At 32.1% G+C, this 20,488-nt stretch overlaps 1 protein-coding gene across 1 annotated transcript; it reads right to left on the bottom strand.

Annotated features, from left to right (window-relative positions):
* Window positions 1-430: 430 nt before the first annotated feature.
* On the bottom strand, window positions 431-7,840 carry LOC108980431 (plasma membrane ATPase 4-like). Its single transcript, XM_018951354.2, has 16 exons — window positions 7,480-7,840; window positions 5,266-5,385; window positions 4,926-5,162; window positions 3,992-4,753; window positions 3,757-3,879; window positions 3,551-3,655; window positions 3,292-3,436; window positions 3,037-3,201; window positions 2,691-2,929; window positions 2,553-2,585; window positions 2,385-2,466; window positions 2,120-2,280; window positions 1,830-2,003; window positions 1,342-1,524; window positions 1,045-1,226; window positions 431-835 (listed from the first exon to the last, which is right to left on the bottom strand). Exons 1-16 carry the CDS (start codon window positions 7,534-7,536, stop codon window positions 739-741), a joined length of 2,865 nt encoding a protein of 954 aa, XP_018806899.1. The 5' UTR covers window positions 7,537-7,840; the 3' UTR covers window positions 431-738.
* Window positions 7,841-20,488: the final 12,648 nt, after the last annotated feature.

Genomic DNA, 20,488 nt, shown 5'->3' with positions numbered 1-20,488 from the left:
AAAAGTCAACGATTAGGAATAAGAGAATTATATATATCAAGATTCAAGACTAGCTAGGGGCTCCGAAAGATTTTTTGGGCCACCAAATAATATAAACAATAAACAATAAAAATAATCGCTGTAAAAAGTCACATGTGAAATTTCGTAATTGATCGCACTAAATTAGGAAAAAATGGAGTTTTCTGTATCTATTTAAGGCTGTGATCATGCAAGAAACGTGAAGCTAGCAAGACACCAATAGATCTATATAACTTTATAATTATTTGTACATTGCCGTAGAAACCCCATGGATTTTTTATTCTCCCAGGTCCAGATCATACCCTCATATATGCATGTTTTCTGTTTACATTTGATCACTTCCATTCGACGATATGGCATATATATATGATAACAAAGAAAAAAGAAAAAAAAAAAAAGGAGAAGTTCGAGCTAGCCAAGAAAACTGTGCAAGTGATCATATCACATGATGATTACTCCGCTCCCACATCAGAGCAATTAAATGAAGAAATCAAATGCAACATCATCTTCCGGCAGTACTACTACTCTTGGAATTTATAATACGCTTAGGAAAAGAAAACAAGCTGGGAGAGTTGTACGTAGGACAAACGTGCTTTCCTCTCGCTTGAAAGGTTTAACTAGTTAGGACTTAGGCCTGCTTTTTTTGAGATTAACACAGTACCATCAAACCACACCCCTTTTGATCCCCCTCCGATCGTTGCTAGCTTCTGATCTGGTTTTTCACACGGTATAATGTTGCTGGATTGTGTCAATGTCCAGCCCTTTCAGCTTCACCACTGACTCCACATGCCCCTTCAGTGTGTGAAGCTCCCGAAGCCTATATATACCAAAACAAAATTATAAAGAAATGAGAAGGTTACTTTCTTAAATACTGATCCACAGTAGTGCATGCAACATATCATATATATTATTTCTCTTGATCATGAGTTAATGGACAATAAAAACACTGCTAAAAGATCATATAACATGGAAAAAATATCAATGTTCATTTTTATTTATTTAGAGCCTAATAAGATTATGGCTTACCTTGCAACCTCAGCTCGCCTCTTGGCCTGTTCAGCAATCTCAGACAGCTCTCTGTAGCTGCTCTTCTCAGAAAAGAGATTAGAGGATTCTGGCGGTTGAAGCCCATGTAGGGTTCTTTGAGCATGAGCCCATTGAGCTTCTCTCTCCCCCTTACCGTAATCTTTTTTGGTGGTAAAGGCTGTCTGTTACATTGAATTTAATAATAAAAAAAAAAAGAGTAAATTGAAGCTTCAATTAAATCTTCCAATAAGATTAATCCATATTCTACTTTCTGAAACAGAAAAGAAACCAAATTACCTTGTTTTCTAGCATGTTCGTCCATGCCTTCCCGCTTAAGATGTAACGGGTGGCAAACTTTATTATGTCAAGTGGAACATAGAAGACAAGACTATAAAGCCAGATGACTCCAGCCCATCCCCAACCCATTCCTTTAATCCTCGCAAATCCCCAGTTGGCATAAACTGCTATGACAGTTGCAATCTGAGAAGACCATAATCAGTTAGCAGCTTCTTGTAAACAGAGGGAGAGGGAGGGGTATTTTCTTGTGTTTGGTTGGGTGGTAATGGAAGAGAGAGCAAAAGGAAACGGTGTGGATACACTTTTCCTCCCAGCCCACAATTTAATTTCAGAGCAGATCGATCGTGAGAGTTAAATTTTTATTGATTAAGTTTGACAGCATGCATGCATCTTGAAGATTTGTATAAGTTATCCCCTCGCAGTAAGAGTTATTAATAAAATTCGAGTAAGTACTACCTAAAAGGTATCCGAGGATCCATTATTCTTACCAGTTGTGCAATACAGAAAGCCGTAATCAATAGCAATCCAGGGCGTTCAGCATAGGACCAGCTGCGTGATCGAGTCACAAATATCAGAGCTTGGCTCACAATACTCACTTGCAAGTATAAAGCAGCCATCATTTCATTGTCGTTATTCCTTATATGCCTTACACCAAATTTCTCCTAAAACAACAACAATGGAAATAATGTTAAACAAAAGTCAAAAGAACATAAAAAAAAACTACCTTGAAATTAAATACAGTTACGCGATAGATATGAAGAAGAAATCTCTTGCGTACAGGGAAGAAGTCAGTGTCCTTCATTAACCAGAAGAATATGACTGTCATCAATGCCAAGTAACCTCCAAGAACAACCCCAGTAGCAAATATCTCTTTCAGTTTCCAGCTATCTGGCAGAGGAGATGGCTTCACTCTGTCCTTTGAGATTGTCATAATTGTTCCTTCAATACAACAATACCTCGTGTCAAATACAAATCAAGATGTGTAAGCACAAATAATGAAAGAGTTTTAAATCGGTTTACATGCGCATTTATCAAGAACTCACCATCATTTAGAATGGCAATGATCAGAACCATGAAGGGAGAGAAGTCAAATTTCCATATCAGAGCAATAAGCATGAAACCAAACTGCAAGTAGGAAAAAAACATGTTGATTAGGACCAATTCTCTAAGAACTACTTATTAAGTTTGAAAGCATTTCAGTATGTACTTACAACTATACGAATGGTGATGGAGACTGCATATATCTGCAAGAAAGAAAAAAAAAAAAAAAGCAAGGGATTCCATAAATTTTCACCCAAAGGAGAACTTAGAGCATGGTCTATAATAATAATAGAGGAGAGAAAACTAACAGTGTAGTTCTTCATTCTTTGGAATATAGCTCTGCTAGTTAGCACTGCACTAATAATAACACTCAACCCAGGTTCAGTGAGAACAATGTCAGAAGCACTTCTTGCAGCATCAGTAGCGTCCGCAACGGCAATACCAATATCTGCCTTCTTCAAAGCAGGGGCATCATTGACACCATCTCCTGTCATTCCACAAAGGTGCTTCCTCTCCTGCAGCTTCTTCACAATTTCATATTTGTGCTCTATGCAGTGGAAAAAACAGAATTTAGTGCTAGAAGACATAATAAACTGAATGTTGAAGTGTCAAAATTTCATGCTTGTCACCAGCCGGCATAGTGAAAGTACCAACCTGGAAATACTCCAGCAAACCCATCTGCCTTTTCAATCAACTCTTCGATAGGAAGGCCGGCGATACTTTCATCCTTGTGTTGACCAAGTAAAGAAGCAGAAGGATACATATTAGTTCCCATTCCCAGTCTTCGGCCGGTTTCCTTTGCTATGGCAAGTTGATCACCTGCATATCAAATCAACAGTACAAATGAGCAAAACTCAATAAAGAAAAATAGTGCAATTGTAGGGAATGTAAAACAATTGTTTGCATTACCAGTAATCATCTTGACATTAACCCCAAGATTGAGAGCCCTACGAATGGTTTCTGCACTGTCATGTCTTGGAGGATCGAAGAGGGATAACAGACCAACAAACTGCCATGGACCGCCGGGACTTTCCTTAGTTTTTGCTGGCACTTCCTGCAAAAAGTAAATAAATAAAATGAGGTTGCTACTCATCCAAGCAAAAAGAAAGCAGCAATGTTTTTCTTAAAAATGAGGTGGAAGACAGCTATCAGGATCACAGGTACAAACCTGTCTAGCAACAGCCAACGATCGAAGTCCGCGTTCCGCAAACTTATCAATAATTGCATGAACCTTCTTCTTAAAATCCTCCTTACAATTGCAGAGGGCCAAGATCTGCTTACAGAAATTAATTAAATAAGCAAAGATCAAAACTCATAGCCTCTTAAATGGTGTCTTGCAATTTTGGGCAAAGCGAATAGCAGGAACAAGGTTACCTGCTCAGGGGCACCTTTGCTTGATCGGTGCCAGTCTCCATCAGAATCAATGTAAGTCAAAGCAGTTCTCTTGTCCACTGGGTTGAATGGGAAGAAGTGCACCTCTCTGATACCAGCCCGAGCCTGCATACACGTTTTAAGTATTGCCATATTGTCACTCAGGTTTCAATTTCACACCCAATAAACAGAAAACTACAACGCCATGGAAAAAAAAAACTTTTAAACTAAGTTAGACCTCCTTAGGGTCAGCAAGCGTTCCAACAATGGCAGCATCAATTGCATCCTGATTTTCCGTTCTAGAAGCTCTAGCAGCAAGCAAGATCACATGATCCTTTTCCACACCTTTTACGAACACCTCAACCAAGGTTTTGTCAACAGTAAGCTTGTTGAGCGTTAGTGTCCCAGTTTTGTCACTGCAAAGTACATCCATACCAGCCATCTCTTCAATTGCAGTCATTCGCTTGGTGATGGCACCCTGCTGAGATAGCTTGTGGGACCCAATAGCCATTGTCACGGACAAGACAGTTGGCATGGCAATGGGGATGCCTCCAATCAAGAGCACCAGAAGATTGTCAATTCCACTCCTGTACTTTCGTTTCTGAATCGGGTACATGACTATGATCTCAATCAGCATTCCAATTGCAATGGAGCAAATACAGAAGTTCCCAATAGCGGTGAGCACCTTCTGGAAGTGCCCAACCTGGTTGGTGCTATCCACTAGATGTGCTGCCTTCCCAAAAAATGTATGAACACCAGTCGCGATGACAACAGCTTCAATTTCACCTTGCTTACAAGTTGAGCCAGAGAAAACTTCATCCCCTGGATACTTGGTCACAGGAAGTGATTCTCCAGTAAGAGCAGACTGGTCAATCTTCAAAGGATCACCATCAAGAAGACGAGCATCGGCAGGGATGATGTCTCCCAATTTAATGCTCACGATGTCTCCTGGAACCAGAATTGCAGCTTCCTGCTCGCTCCACTTGCCATCCCTAAGGACCTACATGTAAATATTCATGAAAGACAGAATAAGAAAGACACCAAAAACCAATGATTATATGCTTATGCTTGCATAAGAATCATTTTTTCCAGACCGGATGATTATTTTAGAAATATAGGTAGCTCTCAAATGGGCGGCTACATAGTTTGATTCACTGTTAATTTGTTGTTACCTTAGTCTTAGGCGCAAGACCAGCCATGAGAGCTGCAGCAGCATTCCCAGCATTGTTTTCCTCAATAAAACTGATTGTAGAGTTGATGACCAGCAGCGCAAAGATGCCAACGAAGTCTTGCCAATCCGGTGGCTTTCCATCACCGTTTGCCAATGCAATAGCCATTATAGCAGCAGCTTCCATGACCCATGAAAGGGGATTCCACATGAACCCCAGAAACTTGAGAAACTTGCTTTCCTGTGCATTTAAATACAAACATACACAGATCACCATTATCAGAGTTCATGCATAAACGTTTTCATCGAAACTTATAGTTGATATGCTATCACAAATAAACGACCTTTTTCTCCTCTAGTTTGTTGGGTCCAAAGATTTGAAGCCGGCTTTCTCCTTCTGCTTGGCTTAAACCTTCCCTTGTACATTTTAACTGCTCAAACACTTCCTCAATAGGAATCTTTTCCTGTACACAGAAGAATTACCAGAAAATCGGAATACTAAGTACACCTTCGTAGATGGTTTGTCTAATTGTGTTGATTTTTTCTTCAAGTACTAGAGAGTGCCTCATATAGTTTACGCATAGATTCAAGATATGTTCAATCGGCCGGCAACTGCTGTCCATTAAGCATGTCGAAGTACTTTGAAAATCCATGCAACACAGGCAGCTCGGCTATTAAATGAGCTTATAATTCCCTAGTATTAAAATTAGAATAAGGGTAGGTTTGGGGGGTGAGATAAAATTTTGTGTTTTGTTTTGAAGTTTAAAATATTAAGTTTTAATATTATTATTATTTTAAGATTTGAAAAAGGTGTATTGAGATTTGAAAAAATTGAATTGTTTATTATATTTTGTATGGAGATTTGAAAAAGATGTAATGATGAGATGAGAATTTTGTGTTTGATTTGAGGTCCCAAACTTGCCCTAAATCTTCACAACTTCCTCGTACTTCATATTTTTTTTTATTTTTTTAAAATCAAATATTTATTATATAAATAATAAATAAAAATTTTAAAATAATTTAAAAAAAAAAACTCAAAAAAAATTTAAAAAAAATTAAAAAATTTAAAAAAATATAGAGCTCGGAGTTGTGGGCGGTAAGGTTGGGCAGCAAAACTCTTAAAATTAAGCAGAAAAAAAAAAAAAAAAAAAGGCGCTTTCTGTCAGTTCGAGATTTCCTTCCCGAGTTAGTGGGTCAGATCACCGAGTCGACCCAGAACTCGTTAAACGAACTCGAAACGGAAAAAAAAAAAAAAAAGGTCTGGCAAAATAAAGCATAGGGATGCTGGCCAATCACAAAAGCGTTGACTCACGCCGTGACAACATAAAAAAATGTTTGTGTCAGGTGGGACTTGGGAGGGCGCGACTTCCACCGACGCTATTAACTCGTGTACTCCACGCGCTCTGAAAACGGTTAGATGTTGGTGGTGTTGAAGTAAAATTCTGGAGAACTAAGGGTAATATTGACAAATACAAAGCTTGAATTGATGAATCCAAGATTCGTAGATCACTAGTGTCGGGGAGAGTCAGAAGACTCAGAACTCAGAGCCGTTGAATGTGAGAGTTCCTTCCCGAAAAGTAAGCATAGTTTGTTTTTGCAGATAAATTAAAATTTAAAAATTAAATAAAATATTATTAAAATATATATTTTTAATATTATTTTTATTTTAAAATTTTAAAATATTTATTTTATTTATATAAAAATTTAAAAAAATTATAAAGATTAATCTCACCAAAAGTTTTGTAAAAGTGAACCTAACAGAAAAAAACGGTTTCCAAGGGAAACTTTTCGAAAGTGCGAAAAGCCTAAAGTACCACGGAAAGGTACTTAAAATACCCTAAGAGCAACAACCAAGGAGAGAGCTTAGTAAAAAATGGCAACCATTTAAAGAAATTAAAAAATAGCGAAAAAAAATGAGGCGTACCAAACTCTATCTCTCTGTCTTTCACATGTTTAGATCTAGTTTCTATAGGATACATGTGATCTGTTTGGTTGAAGGGAAAAGGCAGGAAAAGTTAGAGGAAACATCAAAAGGAAATTAATGAAACACGAAGACTTCTTATAATATGTAGGAACGTAGAAAACAAGTACTGGACTTGAAGCTTTTCGTGCATGTCGTGTGCAATTACCATCAAATTCAATACTTTGTTCTCCTATGTATCTGACGACTCAGTTTTATCGGAAGTCAAACAGAGGCTAAGAGAAGAACTGCATTTTAAAGCAAATTAGAAAGAAATGGAATTTAATGAAAATGAAACGAAAGAAAATCATTCTAATGAAAATGAAGCGAAAATAAACCCTTTCTGTTCTGATCTGGGCATTAGCCAGACTTGAAAGAAAGAGAAAAATCAACTGGGAAAAGAAAAACGAAGAAAAAAAGATGGTGAGAAACTTCGCAAGTGGAGTACTCCACCTAGGACCCGCAGATCTAATTTATATGATGAAAAAAGAAAAAACTCACCTTTCAGAACAAATAGAAACGAAATTTAAAAAAAAAAAAAAAAACATCTCATCCAAGTTTCATGAGAAAATGAATGGAAGATGAAAGTAAGGAATACCAGATCAACGGTCTCGTTCTTGATCTGCTCGAGATCGATAGCGTTGCCACTCGCCATCTTTGGCTTGAACCCAGAAAAGCAAACACGCACCCGAGTCCACGACAACAACAAAGCGAAGTATCAGGTCTATAGGAGCACTAGAAATGCAGTATGTGTGTGTATAGGCGTAGGACTGAGTTTGAAGGAACCGCAGAGTTTTTAAAGGGCCATTGAATGTGAATTCTGTATCCCAAGAAAGAAAAAAGTAATGAGCTTTTCTTCTCTGCTTATCCTTGATCACACACACGGATATATATATATACACCCCTCAAGTATCCCCATCCTGTGATGAGAGGCAATCTAAACCGGCCGTTTAGCTCCCCACCCCAAGTGAACCTCTTGCTCTTTCTCTCTCTCTTTCTCTATCTGATGATGGTGATGTGTTTGGTGGCGCCTTGGTGTTCCAACCTCCCCTTATCACACCCCAATAGTCGGGTCCCAGGTTGTCAACGTGGCAGGTATCGTGTGCCACCTGGTTCCGTGCACTACTCTTTTTGGTGTTCTGAACTTGGTGTTACCATTTTACTTTCTATGATTTGTATTTATTTGTTTTGCTTTCTAGTCATTTGGGACCCAGGCAGTGAATAATGATAGCTTACGGTTCTTCTATTACTCTTTTTATTTTTTATTTTTTTTTAAATTTTTGTTTTATTTAATAATTAAAAAATTCACTGTTAGTATAATTATATATTTTTTAAATTCTTTTTCATAATTAAAGATATTAAAAAAATACTTAAAAAAAAATAAAAAACAAATATATTAAGAGCAGTAAAGTAGTGATGATAAAATAATTGTAAGTCTATTATTATCCTTTTAGTACATTGGCTCAAATAAATTCAAACAAAAAAGTAATTTGATGTCATGGTGATATGTCATGGGGGTGAATCTAATCTAATTTAAAATAAGGAGAATTATATTCACATATTTCGAATATAATTCTTGTATAGCCACATTAATCTTATATTTATATAAAAATACTGTCACATTATTTGGAGTAATGTTAAAATAACCATGACTCTCAAAATAAATTCTGTAAAAGAACTATATTAATTACATGTCTAACACTGGAAAAAATTGATATTGAAAGGATATTTATTTATTTTAGAACATTTTCATCCGATTCTTATAATATTTCTTAAAATTTAGCTCACACTTTTTATAATTTTTCTTAAATTTTATTCATTTATTCTATTCAAATAAATTTTCTTTATTATTTTTTTATCTCACTTTCCTTTATATTCTTTTTTCTTTATATTCTATTAAAATATAAGTTTGAAATAAAAAAAAAAAATCAAAATAATGATTTCGGATGTGTACATTTGGAGAGTAACTGTACATATCTTAAAATCAAAACTTAATTTAGGGAACCCAATGTTGATGAGTTTTTTTCCCTATAATTTGGTTAAAGATTAATTTGAAGGATGCGGATAGGGATGCAGCTCTTGGTTTGAAAATGATTGTGCTTATCAAAAATTTTTACGATAACACTGTATTGTACGAAATTGGGGCGGAGGGAATGCATGCATATATATCCTCCCATGCATCTTGAATGTTGGATTAGCCATCAATCAGGTGGGACCCGTGTGAACATGGCAAGTGAAATAGCACATGGTGCAGATTTTATATATATATCTGAACTTGAACATCATATAATTTTTTTAAAAAATAAATAAATAAATAAACCCCAGAAAGTGTTTAATTTGTTGTATTATTGATGGGATAAAAACTAAAAAGGTATGATAATGGTCTAATTAATATGAGGGTTTTTTACTTTAAATTCGTGGGACCCTTAATAATAGAAGCTAGAAAGTCGTCACTCGTCACCAGTACCTTGGCAGCCTAAACAATCCCATTTTTTTAATAGCAATAATGAAAAAATCTACACGATTTTTTATTATTTTCACAATTTTTATATATCACACTTTTTTTTATTATCTTTTTATTAAATATTTAATATATGAATAATAAATAAATTAATTTAATTTATTTAAAAAATATTAAAAAAATTAAAAAATATAATGTGTAAAGATATAAAAAAAAGTTGTGTGACATTGCTAAGCATAATATATAGAGGCATTGTCATGTCGCTCTACTCCTGGTGGCCCGGCCTCGGAGATGAAAGAACCAGCTCCAACTTGAGAGGCTTATTAATATTCGCCGTTAGAATTCTCAGTAAGTAATTGCCTTTTTTGGGTAGTTTTAAAAAATATATTTTTATGTTTTTTTTTTCAAATGTACTTTTTTAGATAATGGATAATGTAATTTAAATTTTAAAAAGATTTTTAATGGATAAAAATATCTATATAATTTTTAAATAATTATAATTTTTAAACTTATAAGGATATGATCATAATTTTTAAAAATTTAAATAATCGCATACAATTTTTAAATAATTATAACTTTTAAATTTTTACGGATATGATTATAATTTAACTTTTAAGGATATGATCATAATTTTTAAAAATTCAAATATTCGCATACAATTTTTAAATAATTATAACTTTCAAACTTTTAAGGATATGATCATAATCTTTAAAAATTTAAATAATTGTAATTTTTATATCAAAAATTACTTTTTTAATTTGTTTCTAAATAAACATAACATATTTGAAAGTGCTTTAAACATATAGCTACCAAATAAATTTTGTAATAATAGAATTTATTACTTAAATTATAAGCTACAGGTCTAAAAACTATAAGCTATATTTCTATGGTAATCTCAAATATGCACTAAAGAATTTAATGTTAGATACACATTTATTGTGTATTTGTTTTATGTAGAAGAAATTCACAAAGTATATGGTTTTATATAATGCATCGTATTCATTTTATAATAAAATTAATTTTATCAAATTACGTTAATTTAAAAATTTATTTCTGTTGAAAAAATAAAACCTTTGAAAAATTGAGATATTTCAAATTTGTATAAATATTTTTTCATTAAAAATTAGGATACATCAAGGAATGTCAACGGATCTTACGCTAGGTTTACTATCGGTAGAAGCAATCTGCAGAGCCGAAGTAGGCGCGCATATATAGCTGCGGAGTCCAAAAGTTTCTAAAAGGTCTATATATTGGGTAGAAAAAATATTTTAGGTAGTCTCCACCTTGTTATAAACATATTCAATACATTAGTGGCGTTGAAATATTTCGCATTTATTTATTGATATTAAGAAGATTACTATTTTTTTTATAACTTATTTGCAGTACACCAATCCAGATTATGAATAGCATCACTACATTGAATATATTTATATGAAGTGGCCTTAATTAATTAGGATTTAATTTGTATTTCTATCAATGAAAATTCGACGGATGAATTGGTTATAATATGATATCCTATATTTTATGTGTACTTGTACATGTGTATTTATAAAAAATAAAAAAAATAAAAATAGCATTGATATAAGATAAGATAAGATAAAAGAGATCAATCCCGGAATTAATAAAAAATTACAAAGGTTTTTTAGAATGAGAAAGAGGATCTTATGGGATAGACATCATGGATTCAGATATTTTTAATTTTTACTGTAAAATAATGTATAATTGAAACAAATATAGAATATTTTATGCTCTCCGTCAACGCTGATCTTTGATAGAGAAATTATATTAATGAGGTTAGATCGATTTGAGGATAAGTGGAGATTTATTTTTTCTTAAACTTTTATTTCAAAATAAGATGATGAGATTGATGTGTGGACTAATTCCAAAAGCCACGATATGAATAGAAACTTGCATTTTGGCTTTGTTGATTTTTTTTTTTTTTTTTTTAATGATTTTAAAACCTATCATTAATTGACTTGAGCAAAAACAATTCCTTTACCCTAAATGTTCAAGGGTCGATGCTACTGGCTAACTGATTAAAGGATCAAGTGCCCTCAAGTAGTACGCCACTGTATTCCTAGACCAATGCCGTTTGTGTAACAATATTATATTTGTAGGTATTATCAGATGTTCTCATATATTTCTTGATCTCAAACATTATTAAAATATAAAATATTTTTTTAATTTTTAATTTTCAACTTTTTTATTTAATAATTACCTAATCTTTATTCAAACACAGAACTTAATACAACTTTTTCAAACTTTAAATAAAAAATTATATTCAAATAATTTTTAAATTTTATAATATTTTTATTCAATTTTTTTTCTCTCATGTTCTAAAATCTAATAAAATATTTTAACTCAAACAATTTTATTACTATTAACAAACTATTTCATTATTATTCATATATATTCTGAAATATTTTAAGTATCCAAACAAGCCTTCAAAAGAGATCAAAGAACGTGTAATCGTGTGATTGGAAACTGCACCAATTTCATCCTATGTAATTGCCAATTGGACTCAAACAAGTACTGGGATTTTACTGTTATCATAATTGGATTCATCCTCTCTCAATTGTTTAACAGTGTTTCGATTACATATTTTTAGATATTTTATTGCAGGTAGGAATATTAAAAAATTCATATATATTAACCCTGATCACGAGGGAACGCCATCATAAGCGGCGGAAAATGTTAAAAAATAAATACCAGCGCAATGTGCAACAATAATAATTAAACTCATTCAACAATTTTTAATTGCAGTAGTCTTAGGCGGCATTAGGCTCTGCTATAGTACTGACTCTAATTCCTTGTTATGTTTAATCAGCAATACTATATATTATATTCCTATTACACTTTTATCTCAATTTGTAAATATATTACAGATATAATCTTTCCATAACTCTTAGAATATCATTTCTTAATTTTTTAATAAAATAATTTAATGATTGATGATCATAATTTTATCATCTTATCATAGTGAGATAAAAATAACTTTAGAATATAATATATAAAATTTTCCTGCATTAATAGAATATCATTTTGGCAGTCAATTAGCATGTTATTGCCTGTTGATCACGATCAGTACCTTCGCTTTCTTTATTTCTCTTAATTTCTTTATTTTTCCGTCCAGCAAGTACTAGAGCAAAACTGCTGTCGGCCTTCCCAATAATTCGATTTTTTTTTTTCCTTGAAAACCTTTTCTAAGTAATTTTTTTGGGTGGGGGATCCCGTACTGGGTTCAAAGAACTTGCCCAAATATTTTTTTGTTCTTTTTTCTTGCTGATAAAATTATACAACTCAAGTACAGATTGCAATAACAACTACGTACAGGCCAGGCTTGTGGTATGAAAGCATTAGTCGGTTGAATATATAACAAATAAAACAGGTCGAAGACGAACACCATGTTTAAAAGAGTACTTTTGCTGCCTGAAATCTTGCCAATATATAGATTAATGGTGTTCAAACACTATTTTTTAATAAATAATTAATTCTTCTCATAAACCATTATTCATTATCCCACACCTCACATTCTCTGAAAAAAAAAAAAAAAACCTTTCAAGTATGGAGTGTAGGGATGAATAATGGTTTATGTATAATAAAATCAGGTCCGTTTGAATTTAGAGATGATTTGTGAATAGTAAAATAAAATATTATAGAATATTATTTTTTAATATAATTATTGTTTTGAGATTTGAAAAAGTTAAATTATTTATTATATTTTGTGTGAGAATTTAAAAAAATTGTAATAATGAGACGAGATGAGTTGATGTGAGTTACAAATTCAAACAAGGTAAGTTCATGCCCTTTCACATGAATTCATGATAATTTGAAATATATTATAATTTGTGAAATCACGACATGTAGAGTACTACTCAAGGCTAATATGTTATGTTATGATATCACGTGAAATCACTATTTATTTTAAAAGTTTAAGCTGATGAAAAGAAATAAATTTAATCATTTATATTTGTACGTCCTAACATAATCTCATGCAAATGATCATGTTATTGCTCGCATTCTCTTATATATAATAATGTACATTAGTTTTTGTGAAATGCATGGAGAGCATCACATTCCATCATTAATGATATTCATCTTTAATTACGGTATACAAATGCAAGTAAGCATTCTCAATCTGGAGGAGTACTACTAAACAGATCGCAGATATATTATATATGCATGTGTTGGGCTGCTGTTTTTGATGATCAGCTTCCAAAGTTTGACTTTTATGTCAATCATATCATTTTATTTTTATCCATCTCGGTGTGGATCCTCGATTGGCCGCTCTTTTTGGGCAAAAAAAAGAGTCATCTTTCTCAATACGTATGATCCTCACGGAACTCACCTACTTCTCCAGGTTTTATATTAAGTTGCCTGGAAAGAAATATAAATAAATATATAGTCGACTTATTCAGGTCCAATTTGTTTTCTCTTTCTATCCAACGTCCTTTGCGTAAGATGTGAGGCGCATGTGCCCATTGTCTTGTGTGTGCTTATTGGACCAATTAAAGATTTAAAAAAGTCAGAAATGGTGTTACGTACTCATCGCCCCCTATGGGTTTTAAAATACGTGATCACTACAAAACTGATCAAGTCATCGGAATAATTACATTAATTAAATTTATATTAATTTTCAAGATTTGACTTGATCTATTTTATATATATATATAACATATAAAAAAAGGGTGGCACAGCATATTTATATATAACGACTGCATGCATGATCTTGTCTTTATTTTTAAATACGGGGTATAAATTAATGAGGGAAAGGTTAACATCGAGTACTACGACTGCAGGAAGGTATGACATGACCTTAAATTCGTTCATGAAAAAACGAGGAGACCTAATTCAGGTCCTTAATTCACTAGGAACCCATGCATTCGAATTTAGATCATCTTAATTAACCTTCACGCATCATGTCAAATGGTTTTTAATGATCGTAGCTTGCATCTTGCCAACGCCAAGATCATGTAATTGGTGGGCTCATCATGATGAATTAGGTCGATCGGGATGACCCGTAATTTTGGATCCCAAAAGCTTCATGTATGACCACACAAGTTGCAAGTATTGAGCATTCCGAGACATGATTTGCCTCAATTGCGAAGACCAACTCCTTACGATCGAGTCCTATATATATAAACGATGCGAGCAGTACTATATATAAAAGGGTTAATTTGTGGCACTACTAACTAGTCTTATAAAATTGTTGGCCATACATAATAGCTAGGCATGCTGCATGCATATCATGCATGTTTCAAAGTCGTACGTAGTACTGCATGCATGCAGTGTGTTATGTTAACAAAGAACACGGTTACGACGGCCATCAACCATGCAAAATGGCCAATACGCTACCAAATTATTAAGAGTATAGAATGTGTTTAATTGCTTTCAAGTGTAATTCCTTTAATTAATTTGAACATCTGATCTAATCTCAACCCAATCTATATATATATATAGAAGCGTAAGGTATTTTTTCTTTGTCCGCTAAGAAAAATTCAACGATCGAGCAGATTGTTTTCCATTTGATGCGTGGGGGTAAAAACTAGGAATATGGTTCATGTATAGAGCTTTAAAAAAACCAGACAAGTCGTGCGGGTCTTGTCATGAGGAGCAGCAGGCAGCCGTCACGTACGTCTGATCTGGCCCCCCCGCACATGATGTGCTGTACGTCCGTTAGCTAGCTAGGGTAAAGTTGGTTAATAAAATAAGTAATTAGGAAAATAAATATTATTTAATTATTTTTTTGTACGTTGTAGATTAATAATAAACTAAGCCATACTTTCAACTAGAGAAGTTTATTATTGATTTATTAATGTCATATAAATAATCTATTTTTTGGGCCTGCACTAGGCCGCTAGGAGCCAGCTTATGATCATATTATAGCACTTCGAGAAATTAATAGTAATAACTTAATTTATTAAGTAATTTATTTTTAAAATTGTTTCAAATATATCATATATATATATATATATATATATATTCCGCCCATTCGGTATTAATTTAATTAATATGATGACACTGTCTATATAGCACATCATGTATATATTTCTTTACTTTTCATGAATAATCGTATCGGGAGGATCAGCCTCTCTATACATAGAGAGAGCTAGCTAGCGTACTGCATGCATGCGGTCACTGGTCAGCATGAATCTTTTGTTTGATAATTTAGTGCAAGACGACGTTAAGTTGGTAATTATGGTTAATTCTCTTACGTACATACATTTGTAAGATGCTAATATTGTCAATTAGGATACAGCTAGCTAGCTAGCTAGCTATATTCAGGGAAGATGACCATAAAGTTTAGACACGGAAGGAATTTTGAGATTGATCTCTCATTAATCCTGGTTTAAGAATTTAATTACGATCAAAGAATATTCAGAAGTAGCTAGCTAGCCAGCTGGTAACGTAAGTACGACGTACGTGCACTAATATTATTTCTTTTCTTTTTAATAATTATAATCATGTTCATCTTTGTTATCACCCACCCTCATTTGATGCATGCATGCATGCACTCGGCCTCCTCATCAGTAATAAACTGATCATATTAAAGTTAAAACGTACGTAATGTGAGTTAATATTTAATAAGTTAAGAGATTAAAGTTATAAATTATTACAATTATAAATGTGCTATCTAGCTAGTATATACATGCACTTCATATATATGCACACAAAAATAACTATATATATGATATATACTGTGCACGGCATCGTGCAGTGTACGTAATTAATTCATGTAAATTGAACACTGGTTTGGTTTGGCTACAATATGCACATGAGTTGCATTTTTATGTTTGACCAATTAATTATAAGATAGAGATCAAATTAAACAAATAACTAACGTTTATATATATAGAATTCATGCTAATTTGTAGAACTCCAAGGTGTGCATGCTAGCTATATATCGCGCCATCGTGAAATGTACGTAATGCTAATTGAGCGCCGTTTTAGCCACGTGCAATTTATTTTTAATTATTTTTTATTTTTGGCGAATTAATAAGATGGGAAAGTACGTAAATGAATATATATATATATATATAAGTTTTTGAGTATTCTTTAAATTAGTTTGTCTAAACTAATACGCGCGACGTTGAAATCATGGTAGAGATCATTATATATAATTCGCCCTGAATTATATATATATATATTAATATTATTATTGCCTAAAACATTTGCTCGAATAATTATAAATTAATTATAGAACTCATTTTATATATTTATTTTTATCTCACTTTAGTAGTAAAAGTTTGGATAAAAAGTTAAAAGATACAAAATTCTTTAACAAAGTTACTAGCCGCGGCTAGCTTGCTGATATCTTAATTACAATATCAAATTAGTAGTAAGAAAAGTAGAAAACCTGCGCCTCTACGCGCATGCAGTAGTACTATCGATTACTTTCACATACGCTAGCTGATCTCATTAATATATGCGTAAATAAATTGCATGAATAACCCACACGGTTCATGTTACATGTATTATATATGTAGTTGCCCAAATTTCCCACTATATGTACACAAGTCCCATAATGTATTCTCATTTCGCCAAGGATTTTGTAGCCATTCCCACAAAAAAGAAATAAAAATAATTCAGCACCAAAGTGACAATTGAACGAATGACTTATGAGCGCGCAAGAGATATTAATTAATTATGTGACAAATAATTCTATTTATTATTTTCACATCATACATCAAATATAAATTTTTTATTTTTTTTCTTATTAATTATGTGGTATTTGAATGATGAATAAAATAATTAAATTAGTTTACTAAAAATAAAATTAAATATAGTGTGCGCACCCTGAAAATGATAAGTAACAATTTTTTTTTTTTTTTTAACAAATTCGAGAAGCATTCTCTCTCAAAAAAAAAAATGAGAAGTATCATATTTGAAAGGACGTACGTAGCTAGTACGGGAAGGAGTTTGCATTCTGTCCGATCTGATTTTTGACGTTAAGGTACTTGTCTCCCTGCTTCAGATTTTGTTTTTTACTCCTGCTGAAATCGAGGATTTGTATCGAATTAAAATGTACCGACAACTACTTTTTTATTTTTATTTTTCTTTCAATCATTTTTATACATTTTTAATTTTTAAAAAAAAAATAAAAAATATCAATTCATTAATAGTTATTTTTTTAATTATTAAATAAAAAAAAAAAATCGATCGATAACTTTTATAATTTTATCGAGTCAACTATCATTTTTTTTCCACCTCTGACACTTTTCCATATTTGTCACTGAAATGCTTAATCAAGCCAAGACAATGATCATGGTAAGCTATAAATTTGCAAAAGTGAGGCGTAGAAGTATACTCTCTTTTTGTTATGTTACATTGGAGTCTTACAACATTAAAAAAAAAAAAAAAATCCAAGGTTACAATGTAAAGCTTTAAGCCCAGTCCAAAATTTATCCAATCAATTAATTCATTTTTTTAAAGAGACAGTCATGTCCAAAAGCAACCTTGATCTTCGTTAATCCGAATTATAGTTAACAAGAAAAATTATATTCATTATTCTTACGCTATAAACTATATATTATTTTTTATTTTTTTTTTCATACTAAATATGTGGTGTATAAATAATAAGTAAAATAATTCAATTAATTTAAAAAGAATAAAAATAATAATAATAAGAGTGTTGTGTGATTTATAAAAATGATGAATAGCAAAACTCAATTAAAAATCCAACAACATTAATTAATCAAAATGGACATCTGACCAGTCACTAGGTATCAATTCGAGGGCTCCTTTATTTCATATATATAGTTGGCAAATACCGTATTAATTTATAATTTATAGAAGAGTAATACTAGATACTGTATTAGAATTTCAAGTTTCGAGCACTGTTTTTAGAAAAAAATAGTGTCATTAAAAAAATAATTTTTTTATGTAAATTTCATGTTTATCTATTTTTTAAAAAGAATGCATAGCAACATAGGACTTACGCATGTAAATATATATCTCTCTCAATAAAAAAGGAATTAAATTAAATGTTGGACCATGAATCTTGTTAAGACGTAAGATATGATTAATAAGTAATTAATGGCTTTAGATGCTTTGAAAAGACGGAGCTTTTTATCATCTGCTGTTTTTAAATTACAACTTAATTCGAGAAACCGGCATATTCTTCCAATCAGCTTACAAACGTTTCATGGATTAAGAAAAAACTGCAGGATGATGACAAATTAAGCATAATATTAATTTTGAAGCTAGCTAGCCCCACGGCACGTCTTATATATTTGTTAACATCTCATTCCCATTATCATCATGTTTATATAATATGTATGTAGATCTTAGTTTGCAGTCAAATGACAACAAAAGGTGCGTTTATTGCATTATCTCGTTGTCATTTTCATACGATCGAGTACAACAGCGTTTACTTAGTTGCGGTTTGAATAATGTAGAGTTGAAATAAAAGTTAAAAGTTGAATAAAATATTGTTTAATTTTATTTTTTAATATTATTATTATTTTGAGATTTGAAAAAGTTGAATCGTTTGTTATAATTTATGTGAAAACTTAGAAAAATTGTAATGAAAATAAAATGAAACACTTCTTGTATCCAAACGGGACCTTAGAATAATTAGTAGAAATTTTCTGAAATCTCCATATTACTAATTTGGCTATTTTGTTAAATTAGATCAGTAGGTGAGATTAATTAAAAATGTTAACGTTGACTGCTCGCCCATGCCAATAATAGATTCAATAATATACATATATAATATATACATATACATATAATATATATATATATATGCAATTACAGATAATCTAGTGCCTGCGTGCAGTATGTTTGTTGTGTGTCAAACAAATGACCTCAGATTTTTTTTTTTTTTTTTTGGTTCTTCTCAACTTATTCATGACCAAGGTGAGTTTTTAATATTCGCATGACATGTATACAGATTAATATTTTATTATAAGTATTTTTGGACTTATATATATATAGCTAGATTTGTTTATAGATTTATGTTGTTTGATCTATCTTTTCATGGGCTTAGAGTACTACTCGAATTGATTGATTAATTAGTAATTTAGAAACTATATATATATACAATATTTTAGTCTTGTAACGAGCCCTGGCTGCATGCATGCGTACTGCTTTGTTTGTGTGAGAAAACAACTTGCAGAGTAATTAATACAAAGAGAAGCTAACGTTATCAAGACGGACGATGTGGCGTCGAAATTAGGTTACCTTTTTGTTATTACAAGCAGGTACGTAACGATCGATCTGCTCAGCCGGAAAAAAAATAAAGGCTAATTATTAAGGGTACGTAACAAGTCAAAATGTGAACTGATCTAATAAAGGCTAATTTACATGTCTGAATTAATAAATTTCTGTGACAATAATAAATATTGCTCAATCAATAGTACTACTACTGTAGGCTCATTTTTACTTGTTTATTTATAAGGGATCAGATCGAATTCATCATGTTTTCAAAATGCAGCCATATATAGCCAAAGTACTATAAAAAGGAGCTTTATATATATTCATCATGTAGTATTCAATATTCTTCCTAGCTAGCTTGCAGACCAGCATGACTTATTTGATTCTTCCTTATGGATGCGTGCCATTTTTCCGTGCCTATACATGATTTATTAGAAAAGCGAAAAAGGTTAAACAAAGCAGCTAGCTAAGCAAGCATGTCAACATGCATGCCTGCCATAATATTAATGGTTTATGCTATTAATATATATATATATATATATATATATATATATATATATGGTTGGGGTAATAGCACCGTTGATAACGACAGGTTGACAAAGAAGAGAATCAATCACCCATGCATCTGTCCTCATGAAAAGCTATATATACAAATTAAATGAAATGAACATGATAACGTACTACCATGCATGCATGCAGCATTCTAATTCAACTAAACTATCATAGGCCTGAATGGGTCATGATGCATGCTTGCAGACACGTTAATCCCATTTGTCGATCCTACACATGACCTAATTTCACTCTAATTTGTCTTAATAATTTATTGTTATAAAGGGACATATTAATTTTAGAGCTGCATGTCTTATATCAAAGTTAGATAATCGATCGATCCTAGCTGCAATGTGCGGTACTCCTAAAATTTTATTTTTTCTTAATAATTGTTTGGTTTGGTTAGGTGGGGTGGGGTACTGGGGTTGGGTGGTCAAAT

This window comes from Juglans regia, chromosome 11 (genome assembly GCF_001411555.2).
Source record: "Juglans regia cultivar Chandler chromosome 11, Walnut 2.0, whole genome shotgun sequence".
Lineage (NCBI taxonomy): Eukaryota > Viridiplantae > Streptophyta > Magnoliopsida > Fagales > Juglandaceae > Juglans > Juglans regia.
This window is presented reverse-complemented; position numbering and strand designations above follow the sequence as displayed.